The sequence below is a fragment of the Cryptosporidium parvum genome, chromosome 7 (assembly GCF_000165345.1).
Source record: "Cryptosporidium parvum Iowa II chromosome 7, whole genome shotgun sequence".
NCBI classification, from domain to species: Eukaryota; Apicomplexa; class Conoidasida; order Eucoccidiorida; family Cryptosporidiidae; genus Cryptosporidium; species Cryptosporidium parvum.
Window position 1 is genome coordinate 991274 of NC_006986.1, and position 17989 is coordinate 1009262.

Sequence of the window (17989 nt, forward strand, 5' to 3'; positions counted from 1 at the left end):
CTAGTGTGTGCATGAGCACAACGTTGGCGCCAAATAAAAATTATTTTTAAACAAAAAATAAAGGAACTTTAAAATTAAAGAATTTTAGATGAATTCTGGATTTTGTATGGGAAAAATAATAGTTACAACAAACTTTTTTTGATGAATTTTTTATGTTTTCTTTAGTATTTCTGATATAATTGTATCTGACTAGAATTAGTAGAGCAGACTTATCCTCACTAAATGTAAAAGGAAACAAATCAAACGAGGTTAAGAAGTTTATATAGCTATTTCTACTTTGAATTTCTAAATTCAATTTAGGAACCATAAATCAATAGATTGTGGAGCGTTAAACTTAATCATCCTTTATATCAAGTTCTGAATATTCTTCCTCAGCAATATTATCATACTCTTCCTCATCCTGGTAATCTCCATACCTTTCATTTCTATTCAAATTTAAGTTTGAGTTGTTATTTTTAACAAAGTTTGTTGGATGTTCAAATAGAACTCCTTCTTGTGCAGCAGTATTGTTCCCCCTATACATTTGCTGAATTCCACCAGAGTATACTAACTCAGGTGGGACAATGGTCTTAAATACCTGGTTACAGTTTGGGCAAACTTCCATGTCTTCTTCTTTGTCAGAAAGACAGGCTCCACATGCTCTTCTATTAATAATCCAATCAAAATCATTATCTTCTTCTAAGTCTTGAAGAGAAACATCATTTCCAATGCATACGCCATCAACAAAAATTTGGGGTAGTAAAACGGTCCCATCCGATTCTAATGGATCCATTTTTAAAAGTCCTTCATTTTTTAAATTATCAAATATTTCAGAGTCTCCCAAATCTATTTAATAAAATATTATAATGCATAATTACTAGTTACAAGGTTATCTCACCAAGTTTAAAGAACATATTTTTGGCTTTTATTCTTTTAACTTGACGAGGTCAGAATAAACTTACTTGCAGCAATTGAGAAATCTCTATTTGCATCAATCTGATAGTATACGACTCCTTTCACATCAAGGAATTGCTTTGCTCTTAAAGACCCATAAAAATGCCTTCTTATTCCGCTCAAAGAAGTGTGAATTAGTACAACCTACAACAGAAAAAAGAGTGCTTATTGTGTGTAAACCCTAAATGCAGGCTAAAATTTGCAATACATTTTTGCATAATTCATTCCTGCATCTTTTATATTACTTACCTCTGCAGGCGTAGCTTGTACATCTGATCCTATTCCTTTTTCGTACATTTTAAATGGCTGTGTAAATGAAACTTATTTGAGGTAAAGACAGAATATAACAGGCTTTGAATTTACTCTCTTTGTTCTGAGCTTCAAATTCTGTAATTATCTAGAATTTCAATTTATAGACAATTTTACATTTCATATCTTTTTACTTGTAAATAGACTTATTTTCATGTCAAAATAACATACCGCCAAATATTGCCGCCGACAATTGTAATATTTTTTAAATTATAGGTCAATTTCAATTGGTACTTAAAAAATAAAAGAAGAAAGTTTTGTTGGGAAATAACATACAATGAGTTTTTGAGTGTGTTTGATGTTATGAAATTGCAAATAATTTTTTGATACTTTTGTGTTCGTTTTTTAAAGTTTTGATCCGTGTTAATATTTAGAATAGTTTTTCTACAATGTTATGTAATTTTGGCGGTAAGATAGTGATGTAATTAAAATTTAGCTAGAATAATAAAAAAGAACAAAACATGGGGAAGTTCTTTACAGTTAATAAACCTGATGTAAATCTACTTGATATTCCTGCTGGATCTGAGAAGTAAGTTTGAATTATACTAATATTGCTGACTTGTATAATTTGCTGACCAATTTCAGAGTACAGTGGAAAGTGGAATCTAGAGTTCCTTGTTGTGGTAGTTTTATGATAATGCTTGAAGATCATACACTTGGAAACCTAATTACAACGTAAGTTCATTAGTTTTAATTTGTGAGGTTTAAACTGGTAATACTTATCTTAATATTTTCTCTATTCAGACAATTATTACGTGATCCAAATGTCATATTTGCAGGGTACAAAGTACCTCACCCATTAGAGCCTCTTGTGCAAATTAGAATACAAACAAGAGAAAACACTACTCCATTTGTTGCGATTCAAAATGCTATTAAATCGATCCAAATGGAGTCACAGGTAATATTGAATTCATTTAAAGATTCAATGAGAAACTATCCTATATACAAATAGAGAATAATTGAATTAGACTATAGTCGTTATTATTTAATCTATAATTCTTCTTTCCAATTGTTCTTTTGTTTCATATTTATATTTAGATAAATTACTAGCAATAACTAACAACAGCTTGATGTTGATTGTTTCTGGTTATTACCTTTTGAAAGTTGGATCCCTACTGAAGTATTATTAGCAAAACATCCTAAAGTAATTTTGAAATTAGGAAATAAAGTTAGAAGGATTAATCCATCAATCTTTGATAAACTTACCATTCATATCTAAATTTGATGAGTTATCTTTCATCTTTTGATTATATACTTCCTGCAATAAATGCTCAAAAATATGTTTAACATTACATCTTGTGACTGCAGATGCTTCCGAAAAGAATAAGTTATTTTCTTGGGCAAAGTTTGCAGCTATATCAAATGGGACTTCTCTTTTACTTGGGTCCTTCTCAACTAAATCCAATTTATTCCCTACAAGCATCACAACAATATCAGGTTCCGAATTCTGCTTAATGTCCTCCAGCCACTTTGAAGCATTCAGAAAGCTTGATTTACGAGTTATATCATACACCAATAATGCACCCACAGATCGCCGATAGTGTGCCCTTGTGATTGCTCTATATCGTTCCTGCCCTGCTGTATCCCATATCTGAGCTTTCACTGTTCCTCCAATTGAAAGAGGCACTGTTCTTGTAGCAAACTCAACTCCTATTGTTGGTTGTGGAGTTTTTGGCAGAGCATCTCTTGTATATCGTGATAATAAATGAGTTTTCCCAACTGTTGCATCTCCTACTAATATGATCTTATAAAGATGGTCATATTCATCTGGTGAAGAACCCATTGAGTGTTTTTTCAATCTACATAAACTTTGAATTTATAACTAATTATGGCCAATTGTATCCACCAACTTGTTTTGAAACCTATTTTTAAACTAAGAATTGAATCCCACTCACGAATTGGCGCCAAATCGTGAAACAACCCTTTTTCAATAATACATTTTATATTTCTGCTAATGGAAAATAATATAAACACACAAACAATCTGACAAATAAATATTAAAAATAAAATAAGACATGATCAAAAAGTAGATAACTCAGCGACATTTTGGTCATTACTGAGATCGTTAAATTCGAATTAACCACTAATAGTGAGTTAGTTTTCGTTAGCTTACTTCTTATAACTTTGAATTCACTCTATTTCCTTAAAATCCACTACCGTAGTTGATCTTAGCTTGTGAAAAGTCCATTTCCGGATGAGCTGCCTTAAACTTTTCAAGAAGTTCATGCTGTTTTAAGTTATCGCTTGTAGGCAATCCCATCGCTTTTTGTCTCTGATCAAACATCATCTTCTCCACTGTAGCTCTGGTTTCTGGATCTAAATCTGAAAGCTTTGAATTCTCTGGTACAATCTTGGTAGTATCTATTTCTTGGTCTCCCTTTATAACACATGACCACCAATTAATATTTTCCTGCTTTTCTAGTACTATTTGAATAGTTTTCCCATCTATAATTGACCATAAACAGTCATCTGGCTTAACTTTTGAGTTTAGTTCACCATCTATAATTACTTCTCCTTTTACAACTACCTTCAATCTATTAGTTTTAATATTAATATTACAATCTCTTGACTTGATTCCTGGAATAGTGTCAATAAGTACCTCCACAGTTCCTAGTGTCTGAGTCCAGGTATACTTATCTGTCGACCCTCCATTACCAGGAGGGGGAGCCTCTGTATCAGATTCTTCCTCATCGCCCAGCTTTTCATTGGTTTTTGTTGCTGGTTGACCTTTTTCATCGTCAGAAAAAACTTCTTCAATTTTCGGTACACTCTTTGTAGACATATTTTTCAGCTCTTCTTCTTCTCTCCTTTTCTGCTCTTCAATCTTCTTTTTTCGTTCTTCTTCTCTTTCCATCATTAACCTTTTTTCTTCTCTTCTTTTATCTGCAGAGAGAGCCTGATATTTCCTAAAGTATTTCATTAGAATTTTCTCTTCTTCTCCCTGGTTCATTGCTGTGAAAAAATCGGTTTTCCTCAGCAAGAAACCAAATATTACATCCAAAAAATTCTCAATTCCATTTGCACTTTGAGCCAAGTTAATGAGAAGTGAATCAAATCTTTCATCCATCCTTGATAAAGCTTTTTATATACTAAAAAATTAATTAGAAAATTATTCTACTGTTTTTGACTTTGCCGCTAAACTTTTCCCAGCTCCCTAAGTTACAGCTCTTTCTACAGATATTTCTAATTATTACATAAGTTACTAGGTATTTAGCTCTATGAAGGGAGAAACTTAGGAAATCATTCAAGTTTCTTATTTGCTATCCAATTAGAATGCTACTAAAAAAACTAAAATTAACACTCCCAAGATGGTTTTTTTTTCCATCTTGAAACTAAATAAGAAAATAAGCCTATTGTTAATTTGCAATTTATTTGCAAAATTATTTATCATTGCATGCATAAGAGTGATTTAGTTTGTAAACATACAATTTGCATGTAAATAAGATGTGCATGCAATAATAAATATCATTAAGCCGGCTGAATAAATTTCGTATCAGTGCTCTGGAAAAAAATAAATAATTTATAAGAACATGAATCATTTTGTCAAGTAAAAAAAAAAAAATGGACAAAGTCTGTGGTATGTGTCAAAATTTTACGTACAATAAAAATAATTATTACTATTGAAAAAAAATTAATAAAAACTTATGCATAATCATGTGGAAGGTCCACATTGGATCTTCAAATATTAATAAAAATAATAAATAATAGTGCGGACGTGATAATAAATAATTTGAATGGGACCGAAAGAATTTAAGTGGAAATTGGGGAAAAAAAATAAAGAAATAAAGATATAAAGGGAAGAATTAAAAGAAAGAAATGAGCAGAATTGTACATGACAGTAAATTCCGAAATTTGTATGGAGAGTGTATGCAAGATAGGTTTTCAGGCTTACATATTGTAACAAGCAGACATACAGTTGATGGATGTGGAATAGCAGCTTCAACAGAGTTTATAGCATTTCCAGCAGAGTGTAGCGGAGGAGGAAGTGTGGGTGTAATTGATAATAGTTCATTTGGATACAAACCAAATGTAGTATACTTTAAAGGCCACAAAGCAGCAGTTAGTGATGTGGAGTTTTCACCCTTTTACTCTTGTTTGTTAGTTAGTGCATCTCAAGATAAGACAATAAAGTTATGGGAAATTCCAGAACACGCTGCACAAAAGAGTTTAAAAGATCCTTTGGCAGTATTTCGTGGACATACAAAGAAAGTCTCACTTGTTAAGTTTAACCCCTCAGCAGAGTGGATCTTGGCTTCAGCTAGTAGAGATAATACAATTAAGATCTGGAACTGTGAGACAGTTCAAGATGAAATTAATATTGGATTACCAGGTTTACCAACATCGATCAAATGGAGTTATGATGGTAGTCTTTTAGCTGTTTCTTGTATGGACAAAGTTACCAGAATAATAGACCCAAGAAGTGAAAGAATTACATATCAGTGGCAAGCTCATAATGGAAGCAGAAAGAGTAGATGCGAATGGATGGGAGGCACAATGGGAAATCCAAATTGGCTATTAACAACAGGTTTTAGCGATAAAGGTGAGAGGCAGATTGGAGTTTGGGATGTAAGATATTTGGATAAGAGTGTTGGGGTGGAGTTTGTGGATATTGAACAACCATCGTTAATTCCATTCTGGGATGAAGGTACTGGACTATTTTATTTGGCAGGTAAAGGAGATACAAATATTAAGGTTTTTGAATATAGTAAGACTGATGGCTGTGTAAGAAGGCTGGAAGAATATAGATCAGTAAATTCTCTCAAAGGTTATTGCTTGACCCCAAAGCAAAATGTCGAAGTAATGAAGTGCGAGATTGATCGAATTCTTAGATTAGAGTCAGGCGGTGTAATTCAGCCTGTTTCATTTATTGTGCCAAGAAAGACGAATGAATTTTATTCCGATTTGTATCCCGATGCCATTGGAAATGAAGCCGCAATGGGTCCAGAGGAATGGATTAGTGGCCATACTGGTGAACCAATGAGAATGTCTTTAAGACCAGATATTGTTCAAACGCAGAGCAATATGTTCAAGAGAATGAGATCTGTTGTTAAGAATGCAAGAGTAATATTAAAGAAAGATTTAGCCAAGGCAGAGATGCAATTAAGTACAATGCAGGATGAATTGTATTCTATAGAGTCACTCAAATATCAGTTAAAAGAGAAAGAAAATGAGATTGCTCAATTAAAAGCAAAGACTTCATTAGTTTAATGATTATTTTTCAATAAAGCGACAGAAGACAAAAACCATTCACTCATTGTATAGTTCTATGAGAGGTAAATAAATATAATTTGTAGGCTATAAATTTCAAAAACTTATTAAATACTATCCCAATCCTTAAAATTAATTCCTTTTTTCCAATTAAAGCTAATCCATTGTTATTTAGAGTAGATTTTCATGGTTGTTAAGAATAGATCCTTAATTCCTAAATCCTCACAGATTCTAGCAAGAATCTTTGTACCGTCACTTGGAAGTTCTATCATTGTATTTGGTAGAATTCTTAGTGAATTTATCGTATCTAAGTTTATTGTACAATTTTTATCAATGGAAACATCTTTGATGATTTCACCTCTAACAATGAAATGTTTCCATCTAAGTCTTTGCAGTCTTCTAGTATACTCAAGGCAGCAGTCCTCCAGACCCTCTACAATAATGATTCCAGGATATCCAATCTTACAATATCCACCAAGACAAAGCTCTTTGGCCCATTCTACAATTAGCCTTCTTTTTATCTTGCTCCTAATATGGTGGCTGTAACAAGCTCTCTGTCCCCATTTTATAGTTCCTGAGGTTCCAGAAGTATTCCAAACATACTTAATCATTTCCTCTTGTTCTAACACACTACTTTCGCTTTCTGACTCTGAGCTTATTGATTGCATCTCTGAATCTAAACTACTATTCAATACTTCACATGGAATATCTCGAACAATATCTTCCGTCGCCTCCCTGGAGGCAATCACCTGGTCATAGATACATTCCATATTAGGAATAAATGCATTTATCCCCACATCCTCTATGTACTTTGTTTGGGATTCTGATAAAAAAAATGGGCGTTTGTTATCTCCATCCCACTCTTTCGTTGCCACAATACTTACCTTTTTTAAACCTGATTTATAGTTATTGTCCGGATCCAATGTTATTTCAAGATACAGAGGCATTGAGTAGAATTTCCTGTCTCCAAGTAAAACTCTGAAACGTAAATCACCATGGCTTCCTTCATTACTCACTTCTTGCTCAAGCCATGACTCCAGCTCCTTATTAACAACCATCTCATCTTTCTCTGAAAATATACACCTAAGTGCACCGATTTCCTGCTTTAATCTTTCGGCTTCGTTCTCATATATATTTATATTCATAAATTCTAATTTTACAAGCTTAAAAACTACAAAGTTTGGCGGTAAAATCCAAATAATTGTGGGTTTAGGGTCCGACTAGCTCATACGAGCTAAAGTTACTGCAAAGTTTCTCAGCCTCTTCAACAGGAATAAAGGTGGCTATCCTGCTAACTATTTGAGTACATTGCCTAATTGCTTCATCTGGACGATCATAGACTAAGTCTTCGAGGTTACTTACAATGTTGAGATCGTGATTGATGAGCTGTGCAGCTATATCGCAGGCAACATTCATGGGAATGACGATAACTCTACTAAGGTCAATTCCAGCAACCATATCTGGGTCAATTGCAGCTTTGGTAATCATCTTCATTTTTCTAAGGAGTTTATAAAATCCATTTGAGAATGAGTCTAGGCTGGACTTTTTAGGTTTTAATTTCGCAGGATAAAGGCAATTATCTCTAGCGCTTCCTATTATTGAGAGGGCTACAATAGTCTTTAAGTCTGAGTTTGGCTTTCCATTGGGAATTTGTTCATCGCTGGGGCATCTATCCCATTGTAGAAGCTTACTGGAGACAGTGCCTTGGAGGAGTCTATGAATGCTGAGCTTATTAGCAACTTCTGAACAGTATAACCCAGCTTTTGTAGCTCCAATATCTTTATGATTAGTTTTGTAACTTGAAAGTGGGATTCCCCAAATTGAAACTCTATATTTTAAAAGTCCGTTAACACTCAAAGTTCTTAGGATGTTGGTGCATGATTCAACAAATCTCCAAGGGACAAAGTTCCCTTTCCAATTTGGAGATTTCATCATCTGCCATGTAGATTCAGGAATTTTGTAACTACTCTTCATTAATTCTCCTAGTTCATTCCAGGCAATTGTTTGAAAAACTGAGAACTTTGTGACTTCAGAGCCATCTACACCGACTGAATGCTTCAGAATTGGAGCATATTTATACTCATGTCTTGGATGTCCTGCAGTCTTCCTATCAATTCTAAAACGCATTAATCTCGCTCCAAAAGGAAAATTGATACCGAAAAATTTGTCTCTAGTTGGTATCTCATCTATAAAAGACCTCTTTGAGGAAGGAGGAAGTTCATATATCTGCAGTAGGTACTCATTCACTGCTGAGGCTTTAGATTCTAATCTAGGGCTTTCTTTATTCACTTTAGGAGATATTATAGCATCTACTAGAGTAGTATGACCTGAGGACTCATCAATATGGGAAAGGTGTACCTCTACAGGTTCTGGTTCTTGGCTAGTTATAGAAGAAAGACTTGATTGCATTTGGGAACAAGGTGACTTTCTATTGGAACAGGAAACTTTTGAATTGCCACTCTCATCAGTACTAATATGCAAGTCTTGTTCTAAGTCTAGACTGTCTTGAACTTTCTCTATAGCCTCTTGCTCTCGCTCGTTTTCTATCTCATCTAGAACCTCGAGTTCTCCTTGTTTGTTCTCTATAAAGTTCATAACTGGTTCAATAGGCCCTGTTTGAATGGGACTGGTAATATCAAAAGATTTTCCGTCAATCTTAGCCATTGCTTCCTTAATTAGTCTGTCCTTAATCTTCTTCCTATTAAGTCTTTTCTGAGTAGTAGTGAAGATAGGCTTACCTTCTATGTTGTGATAAGTTGAATGGAATTGGGAATAGGTCAGTTTGTGAGAAGCAAATCCTCCTCTTCCAGTTCTAAAGATCCTGTGTTTGTTGTTAAAGTAGTCGTGTTTCTTCGGACAACAAGCAGATCCAATAAGAAAATGGGATGTACAGGATCCTTTTGGCCTAGAAAGCTCTAGATGATGATCATGGCCAGCTATATAAGCATCAACTTTGTACTTTTTAAGTAAAGGATCAAGGATTTTGTGAATATCAGAGTTATCTCCATGCTCTCCACTTGAATAGCACGGGAAATGACCAATAACAAAGATCCAGTCAATATCCCTCATAATTGCAGCCTTTAGAGTATTCTCAATAAATTCCATCTGCTCATTCCACAATTCTGGAGTAATATCAGTTCCCATTGGGGAAGATATGATCCAAGAATCAGTATAAATAAAGATTGCCTTGGTTTTGACCATTTCCTCCGTCTCTTCTGTTGGACTAGAGCTTACATTTAAATAAGGATGAGGTGAATTCACAGGGGATTCGAATTCCTCAATTGTATAGTACCAAAAGTTTGGTAAATACCATCTTGGAGACTTTAGACTATAATGACGATCAACCTGAGCTGTAGCATTGCCCCACCAGTCATGGTTTCCAAGGACGCATCTAAACTGAACATCCTGTAATGATTCTTGATCAAAGACAGATTCAAACATATTCTCCCATATTGGGTCATCAACCGAACTTACTCCCCACCTATAAAAGTTATCACCAACAGAAATGATAAAATTCGGCTTAATTATAGACGCAAGATTGGCCATTGATCTGCTTACTGCAGAAAGAATAGCAGTAGGCTCACCCCAATCACCAAAAGTCATCCAGCTTAATGGTTCGGAACTACATCTTGTTACCGCTAATAAACAAATCAAGGTTGCCCTGAGTAGTACGTAGTTTAGCTTGGACATTATGGCTCAACATATAGTGAACTCAAAAGATCACAACCTCTAATATGTCCCTACTTTATCTTCAATTATTCAATTTTTCTTTATCTTCTCATTCGCGTCCCTTTTTAATAATCGCAATCTTAATGGCCAAACGAATCATCTAAAAAATGGGACATTTGCGCGCCAAATCTTTACCTAAAAAATCATAAAGCCGTTTGCCGCCCAAACCATGTATTTAGTTTTAAAGCAAGAATTATATTAAGATCTTCAAGATTGAATATTATGAGAGAGGAATTACCAATACAATTTGAATTAGTGAGAGTTTAATCGGCTCACTATTTCCTGATCTGTATCACTTATATTTGTGTTAAATTATCATGATACCTCTATATTTACTCGATACCGCGATACATTACTTGAATTTCTTAGATTTCCAGTAGTTGAGAAACTGAATAAGGCCAAGTAAAAAAAAGGGTTTTATTATAATTGCAGTAAGTTCGTTAATAAACTAGCGGCTCGCCTGTAGTGTATCTCTTAGGCTCACACTAAACAAACGTATTAGCACGCATAATCAAGGCCAGGACTTATTACTTTGTGAGAAAATGAGTTCCTTAAGACTTTTGGTATTTGTTAGTCTTTTCTTAGGGGTCTTCACGCAAGACCAGATGTTTCTAGGAAACCCCAGATTTACTGGAGGCCTGCAAGAGAGAATCTTTTCGTCTTTCCCGGCAATCTTTAATAGGGCCGATAACAAGAGCAGCAACTCTACTGAGGAGCTGGAAGCAAAACCAACAGAGCGTCCAGAGGTACCAAGAGTGGAGGAAAAGGGTAAACCACAAAAAGATGAGCCCAAGAATGAAGGGACTCAGAACAGTAAAGGTAAGTTCGAGATAAGAACGAAAGAGGAAAAGGGAGCAGCAAGGAAAACCTGATGCTGAATCCCTTAATCTCGCCAGAAACAACCGAATTAACGAATATTCATTTCTAGGAAGCGAATTCAATAAGAATCTAAGAGCAAAAAGCGTAACACAAACAAAGACCAAGGAACAGCTCAGAAGGGAATTGATAGATGGGAGCTTTGCGGAGTTTATGGAATTAGTAGAAAAGGAAGTGGAAGCTGTTGGACAAGTCCCAATGGATCATTTTGATCCAGATATCTCAGTTGTTATTCCAGTTGCTTTTGATGACCTAAGGTCATTCCCTGTTCTGCTATCAGTACTTAGATTACAAACCCTGAGACCAGAAGAAATAATTATCGTATTTGATTTTCCAGAACACGAGGTTGAAGCCAGGGCTAAGGCAATGGAAGAAGTTAAGAAATACAGTAGCAGTCTGAGAAATCTTAGACCATTCTTCAGAATCCCTCCACCTCCTCCAAACCACAGAGCAGGATCAAACAGACTTTATGGAGCATCAAAAGCCAAGAATGAAATCATAATATTCTTTGACAGTGATGATCTAATGCATCCACAAAGAGTTGAGTATGTCTCCAGAGCCTTTAAAGCCAATAAAGATATGGATGCCTTCTTAACTGAGTACTTCGTGGAGCAGATGGACACAACAGAACAAGCCAAAGAAATGCCAAGCAAATCCATGATTGATATTAAAACCAAATTTGACCTTGATCAAATTGAAAGAGAGGGTAAACTCTTGAGGAACTCTTATGAGGAGGAATTTAAAGAAGCTGAAAAAGCTGTCAAAGAGTATGGATTAAAATGTCCATGGGATCCCAATGATAAGCTAACTGAAATCAACTGGCCAGAAACTCACGGTTGGTGGCTTTACTGTTGCCATAATGGGTGGTTAACAATCAAAAGAAGTGTGTTAATAGAAGTTCCATATCCCGATAAACCGTCTGGGGAAGATTCATTGTATGTGTTTAGACTCCTAATGAGCAGAAAGAATGTTGGTCATAGTACTGTTCCTTTGGGAGTGTACGTCCTAGGAAACACATATGAAGTCAGGTAACCAAGTTCACTGTACTTGATAGCATTTATGGCAGTACATCTTATAGAAACTATTCATTCTTGCTGAATCTGCTTTGAGCTGATGTTTACTTCCAGACTTTACAATCTTGGATCTTGAGTCCTTCAACCTCGTCATCATTGCAGAAATAATCAGTGATGAGCTTTTTGTCAGCAGGTTTGGAAATGTCGAGCTTAGTGAAGGTGTGGTATTCGTAGGAAGGATGGGATTGCATTTCCTCAGGAATATCTGCTCCCCTAAACATGAACACTCCCTGATAGTCGAAGTTATTACCCTCTCCAACGATATTGATAACACCAAAGGAGTACTTTCTGAAGTTGTTGTCGAGCCTTTGCAAGAAGCCACCAACCATGTTGCTTGCTCTGAATGCAACATCCAATTCATCTGGGAGCTTATTGTATTTCATATAGTAGAAACTATATCCATTGGCATCAAAGTTCTGGTAGAGCCATGGCATTGCGACTCCTTTCAAGTCCTTAGTATTTGAGTATACACGTTTCCACTCGTCCATACTCATTGAGGTTGGAGGGAGACTATCTAATGGGTTATCCTTCTTCTTTGGTTTCTCTTCAGAGGCATCAGCAGATCCAGATTGGGGCTTAGCCTGAGAATCCTTAGATGCTGAACATTTCTTTACATACTCACCATAGTGTTTCTTGATTGAAGGTTGAGCAAGAATCGTGTCAATATATCTTTGTAGATTCACACAACTCTTCAATGAAAGAGCACCAGCAGAACACTTAATTGAACAATCAATAATAGTGGCTAATAAGACATCAGCAATAGTAATACGCTCACCAGCAACAAAAGTACGGTAGTTAAAGTACTTGTTAAAGCTCTCAAATATCTTTGTTAATTCAGATCCATATGATTTAACATCCCCACTCTTCTTGAAAAGTGGCACAACAAGTGATGACAATGTTGTGTCGATGTACTGCAAGATCATGTCAACATGGGTTGCATCAGAGTCAGTTCTTCCATATAAGTTAGTATATGGAGAACCTCTTGCAAGGAAACGCAATATTGTGCTTGTTCCAAATATTTTTCCAAATTGAGTGTCGAGTACTGGAGTTCCAAATGCAAGATGGAAATCCAAGTCTTTGTGGTCTGTGCCGTCACTCACTTTGTGGCTGATCTTATCTCCTGTGATCTCAGCAACAGATTTGATGATTGATACCAATGGACATGAATCTAATCCAAATAATGTGTACACCATCCTGAATTACTTAGTAAAACAATTATTCAAAATAAACTTAAGTAGAAAGAAAAAAAAACAATAAAGAATTGTATCTTATGTCAATTCTGTCCCTCGTAGTTCTAAGGTTATTTAATTTCATGTTTTGAGCGCCTTTTTTTGTGAGAATATTATTTATTAAATCTTAGTTGCTCATATAATGTATTCCGCCTAAAAACATTATTTATTTATTTACTATTTAAATTCACATAAAGCTTAATAAATCTACTATCGTTCGTCATTAAATAAAAATATGTTAACAAAGTCTCTCTTGTTCAAATATGTATTATCTAATGAATACACTTTCTTTTTTGTTTAATTTTTATTTCGTTACCTATTTTAATATTCATTTACGACGTGTGCGCGTGGCGCGCGTCTACATTGGGCGGCAACATGGAACAATTAAGATAATTATAGAAATAAATAGGCGAAAGTAATGACATAATTTGCACAATAACTATAAATATAATAAATAAGAAAAAGAAGAAAATTTATAATTAAAATGAATATAAATAAGCAAAATTAACGTTTATGTCTTTAAACTGTCTCAGCTTGTCTTGCAAGAAAAAAGCAATGGCAAGGGAAAAAAAAGCCTCAAAGGAGGAAGCGTTGTAAAGTAGAATAGGTTATTCTTTTTTACTATATTAAAGGTTTAAAAAATCTGAAGATGACAGAAAAAATTCAGCTCTATAAGCCACGTGATCGTGTCAAGGTTACCCTTAGAAGAAAATACTCTTCTCGTCGCAAGGCATCAGTAGTTGCCCCAAAATTGAGAAGCTCCTTACAACCAGGTGTTGTTTGCATCCTATTAGCTGGTCCATACAAGGGTAAGAGAGTCGTTATGTTGAAGGCTCTTCCATCAGGTTTGGTAGTTGTGACAGGTCCATACGCTTTGAATGGTGTTCCAGTTAGAAGAGTCAACCCTGCCTATATCATCGCAACCAGTACTAAGGTTGATGTCTCCAAGGCAGACGTCTCCAAGTTCACCGATGAGTATTTTAAGGTTGATAGATCCAAGCTCAAGAAGAGCAAGGATACCTTTATGGATCAAGGTGAGGAAACCAAAGTAAACAGAGTCGTCAGTGAGGAGAGAAAGAAGACCCAACAGGCTTTGGACGCCTCTATTATCCCATCCATCCAGTCAAACCCATTGATGATGAGCTATTTAAAGACAAGATTCACATTGACCAGTGGTATGTTCCCCCATAAGCTCAAGTTCTAAATTACAGAACTTCTTTGGAAAGGAACCGTGAAGCTGTTAACTCTGTTAATATAGCTTGCTTAATTCACCTACGCCATTACCATTTTACTGTTTTTTTAGAATATACAAGCGTTAATATTATTATAACGGACTATCTTGATTCTTTTTTTTCTTTCTCTCTTCTTTTTATTCCTCAAATCCATGTATTAACTTCTTTTACACGGTCAATGATCTCGTTACCCTAATAGATTAACATCTTGATTCCTTGCCTATTGTGGCGCCACTCTCATTTGGCTTGCATTTCCTGCAACATTCCTCTCAATCCATTGAACAGTGAAAAGATTAGAAAAAGGAAAAGTAGTTCAAAAAAAAAATAATCTGAAAAATAATTTAAGTTTTAAATTACCTATATAACTTCTCTAACACAATATCTGTCTCTAATCACTATCTTACTTTTATCATTTTTGCTACTTTCTCATTTTTTACATGAATTATGTAGACGTGACGTGGCGCCGGTATAGGCGATACCATATAGATGCTAGTCAATTTTACAAATGACATGTTCTTTTTTTCCCTAAAGAAAAAGAATTTGAAGTAGAAACAGTCCTGAGAGATACTATAAAATAAATCTATAGGGAGCATACTGTTTGTTATTCTCATCAGTTTTCCTCTATTATCCCATTGATAATTCATGCTCATTTCACAATCTAGAAAATAAAGCTCTCCATCTAAAAATCATACTCTAATGAATTCTCGAAAGAAAATTAATAATATCATCCAAGGCTCTCTTACCCTGATAGAAAATAAGTTCTACTGGAGTTTGTGTACTAGTAATGTACCAAGTACAAGTGTTGATAAAAAAGGTACTAATTATTATTTCTGTATTGATGATGAACTTGTATACGAGCCTTTCTTCCAAGACTTTGGACCATTAAATCTGAGATGCATTTATAAGTATTGCAAAAAAGTTGATAACCTTCTCAGGACTGTTGAAAGTACCGGAGGATATATTGTTCAATGTACTAGCGTGTATGATATGAAAAAAAGAACCAACTCTGCCTTCTTAGCATGTTGTTATATGATGATCAGACAAGGAAAGACTCCTGGAAGTTCTCTTGCACTATTCAACTCTGTGCCCTTGCTTTCATTCAGAGATGCAACATATGGACCATGTTCATACTCTCTGACTGTAGGAGATTGTTTACTAGGATTATATTATGCAATGTTATTGAAATGGTTTGATTATGAAACATTTGACATTAATGAATATAGTACATATGAAAAGGTTGAAAATGGAGATATCTCATGGGTTATTCCCAATAAGTTCATAGCTTTTAGCGGTCCAAGTGGAACAAGTGTTGACGAGGATGGCTATTTTTCCCTTACACCCGAATTTTATATTCCAATCTTTAAAAAGCTCAAAGTCTCAACGGTTATTCGTCTTAATAAGAAACAATATGAGAGTGAAAGATTTACAAATAATGGAATCAAACATGAAGAACTCTTCTTTATAGATGGTTCCTGTCCTCCACAAAATATACTTAACAGATTCTTGGAACTTACTGAAAACGAAAAAGGAGTTTTTGCAGTACACTGCAAAGCAGGACTTGGACGAACAGGAACACTTCTTGGCTGCTATGCCATCAAAAACTATAGATTTACAGCATCTGCATGGATTGGATGGAACCGAATTGCAAGACCTGGAAGTGTATTAGGACCTCAACAACAGTTCCTACATGAAATTGAACCTAATCTCTTTGCGAGAGGCTCAATCCTCCCTCCAGAAATGAGACTTGATACAAAAATCCCACTTATAGCTAGGAAAGTCCAAGATGCAGTTCAAAAGCAAGCTAAAATCAGACAAATACAGTGTATCAGTTCACAATTCATGGAAAACAAAAATTCGGATCTTAGTAAATATCCTATTACTATGCAACAGAATAAAATATCGAAGGATACTACCAATAATCATGACGATATTTCTATAGAACAAGAAGTCATACAGATGATGTCGAACCTCAGTGCTGTCGACAATATTGCTATCTTAGGTGATGCTGGCCAAGGTGAAAGATTGGTCCATGCGAAAAAAAATATCATCTCAAAATAATTAGTTAATTATAAATAGTAATATTTTCCTATTTAATAAAACTCGATTATAATTGCATACCTCTAAAACTTGATTACTTCTCCTTCTCCTCTTTTGAATTATGTTCTTGATTATTCTGTAAAGCATAGAGATTGGAATAAACACCATATGGAGTATAAGGGATGAAATAAGGTGTAAAACATGGGTTTGAGGAGTAATAGCATTGATTAACGTAAGGATAAACCTCCATCTGGTGTTGGTTTCTTACATTTTCGGAAGTTAAATTCGTATTCTGTAAGTCAAGCTGCATTTGAGGTAATGCATTATAATAATCATAAAAGTATCCTGATTGTACAGGGAATGACAGAGGATAAGAACCTTGAAGCTCTGTTGCAGGTGTATCTGACTTCTTATTAGCATTTGATGTATCTTTTTGCTTGAAAGCAAGAGAGACAAATGTTACCTTCCCATCCACAATTCTTTCTGGATGTTGAAGAACTTTCATCATGTCTCCTAGGTTATTAAAAGTAATGAAACCATACTTTCTAGATTTCCCAGTATTATGATCACGCATAACAAAACACTCCTCAATATCTTCAAACTCAGAAAATGCTTGTCTCAGGCTCTCATTGGTTGTTGATTCAGATAAATTTCTAATAAAAAGCTTTTTTTTAAATATAGTGGATGTGAGGCGTTGATTGGATTCCATCACCTGTTTATTACAATCAATAGGGCCGCATGTAAACTCAGAAAAAGGATCAGCAGCTAATTTGACCAATAATTGTCTCCCATTAAGAATTAAATTTTCGTTAAATAATTTCTTAATTGATTCACTACTCTTGTACGTAACAAATCCATAACCTCTTGATCTCCCATTCTTCTCTCGAATTATAGTGGAGTCCTCAATCTCACCAAACTTTTCGAATAAATTCAAAAATACCTTATCTGAAGTCTGGAAGGAAATGTTTCTAACCATTACTCTTCTGCTAACAGGGCTTCTTTCAACAATTAACTTACAAGCATTACCAATAATATTATAAAGATAAGCAGATTTGCTTAAAATATCAACAAGCTGCTCTTTTGATAACAGAGAAACGACGTTTCTAAATTCAACTATACCCTCCTCCTCGAGCTCATATTCCCCTGTCAAAAATTCAAGAGCAGAACAAGGTAATTGCTGGCAATTACTTAACATCTCTTTAGATTCCATGTCTCTTTCTTTTTTAGCTCCTATTTTGTTCGTCATTTTCAAAATTCACTTCAATGACCATAAAAAATACTCATTTGTTGGATGACTCGTTTTTATCTTCAATTCTACATCAGCAATATTAAAAGCTTTCTCAATTTTTTCACAGCTTAATTA

General features: G+C 34.8%; 13 protein-coding genes across 13 annotated transcripts; 6 read left to right on the plus strand and 7 right to left on the minus strand.

The window, feature by feature from the left end:
• Positions 1-334: 334 nt before the first annotated feature.
• Positions 335-772, minus strand: cgd7_4360 (hypothetical protein; the record flags this gene model as incomplete). The annotated part of the gene is made up of 1 exon (XM_001388368.1): positions 335-772. The coding sequence occupies one exon, from the start codon at positions 770-772 to the stop codon at positions 335-337; it is 438 nt and encodes a 145-aa protein (XP_001388405.1).
• A 1005-nt stretch (positions 773-1777) lies between these two features.
• On the plus strand, positions 1778-2194 carry cgd7_4370 (RNA polymerase II, putative; the record flags this gene model as incomplete). Its single annotated transcript, XM_001388369.1, has 2 exons — positions 1778-1917; positions 1987-2194. 2 exons carry the CDS (start codon positions 1778-1780, stop codon positions 2192-2194), a joined length of 348 nt encoding a protein of 115 aa, XP_001388406.1.
• Positions 2195-2428: 234 nt separating this feature from the next.
• cgd7_4380 (Rablib) lies at positions 2429-3025 on the minus strand (the record flags this gene model as incomplete). Its single annotated transcript, XM_001388370.1, has 1 exon — positions 2429-3025. A coding segment is annotated over one exon (597 nt), but the record flags the coding sequence as incomplete, so codon positions are not given.
• Positions 3026-3385: 360 nt separating this feature from the next.
• On the minus strand, positions 3386-4324 carry cgd7_4390 (NudC ortholog; the record flags this gene model as incomplete). Its single annotated transcript, XM_628588.1, has 1 exon — positions 3386-4324. A coding segment is annotated over one exon (939 nt), but the record flags the coding sequence as incomplete, so codon positions are not given.
• A 734-nt stretch (positions 4325-5058) lies between these two features.
• Positions 5059-6450, plus strand: cgd7_4400 (coronin-type WD40 protein; the record flags this gene model as incomplete). Its single annotated transcript, XM_628589.1, has 1 exon — positions 5059-6450. One exon carries the CDS (start codon positions 5059-5061, stop codon positions 6448-6450), a length of 1392 nt encoding a protein of 463 aa, XP_628591.1.
• Positions 6451-6617: 167 nt separating this feature from the next.
• On the minus strand, positions 6618-7595 carry cgd7_4410 (conserved protein with YSHH motif. SOme fused to polo box.; the record flags this gene model as incomplete). Its single annotated transcript, XM_628590.1, has 1 exon — positions 6618-7595. One exon carries the CDS (start codon positions 7593-7595, stop codon positions 6618-6620), a length of 978 nt encoding a protein of 325 aa, XP_628592.1.
• Positions 7596-7659: 64 nt separating this feature from the next.
• Positions 7660-10140, minus strand: cgd7_4420 (secreted acid phosphatase (calcineurin family),signal peptide; the record flags this gene model as incomplete). Its single annotated transcript, XM_628591.1, has 1 exon — positions 7660-10140. One exon carries the CDS (start codon positions 10138-10140, stop codon positions 7660-7662), a length of 2481 nt encoding a protein of 826 aa, XP_628593.1.
• Positions 10141-10721: 581 nt separating this feature from the next.
• Positions 10722-11051, plus strand: cgd7_4430 (hypothetical protein; the record flags this gene model as incomplete). The annotated part of the gene is made up of 1 exon (XM_628592.1): positions 10722-11051. One exon carries the CDS (start codon positions 10722-10724, stop codon positions 11049-11051), a length of 330 nt encoding a protein of 109 aa, XP_628594.1.
• Positions 11052-11208: 157 nt separating this feature from the next.
• cgd7_4440 (family 2 glycosyl transferase, possible fragment) lies at positions 11209-12087 on the plus strand (the record flags this gene model as incomplete). The annotated part of the gene is made up of 1 exon (XM_628593.1): positions 11209-12087. One exon carries the CDS (start codon positions 11209-11211, stop codon positions 12085-12087), a length of 879 nt encoding a protein of 292 aa, XP_628595.1.
• An 85-nt stretch (positions 12088-12172) lies between these two features.
• Positions 12173-13321, minus strand: cgd7_4450 (elongation factor EF1-gamma (glutathione S-transferase family); the record flags this gene model as incomplete). Its single annotated transcript, XM_628594.1, has 1 exon — positions 12173-13321. One exon carries the CDS (start codon positions 13319-13321, stop codon positions 12173-12175), a length of 1149 nt encoding a protein of 382 aa, XP_628596.1.
• Positions 13322-14006: 685 nt separating this feature from the next.
• cgd7_4460 (60S ribosomal protein L6) lies at positions 14007-14561 on the plus strand (the record flags this gene model as incomplete). The annotated part of the gene is made up of 1 exon (XM_628595.1): positions 14007-14561. The coding sequence occupies one exon, from the start codon at positions 14007-14009 to the stop codon at positions 14559-14561; it is 555 nt and encodes a 184-aa protein (XP_628597.1).
• A 724-nt stretch (positions 14562-15285) lies between these two features.
• On the plus strand, positions 15286-16647 carry cgd7_4470 (CDC14 phosphatase; the record flags this gene model as incomplete). The annotated part of the gene is made up of 1 exon (XM_628596.1): positions 15286-16647. One exon carries the CDS (start codon positions 15286-15288, stop codon positions 16645-16647), a length of 1362 nt encoding a protein of 453 aa, XP_628598.1.
• A 73-nt stretch (positions 16648-16720) lies between these two features.
• Positions 16721-17872, minus strand: cgd7_4480 (T8M16_190 RRM protein of possible plant origin; the record flags this gene model as incomplete). Its single annotated transcript, XM_628597.1, has 1 exon — positions 16721-17872. One exon carries the CDS (start codon positions 17870-17872, stop codon positions 16721-16723), a length of 1152 nt encoding a protein of 383 aa, XP_628599.1.
• Positions 17873-17989: the final 117 nt, after the last annotated feature.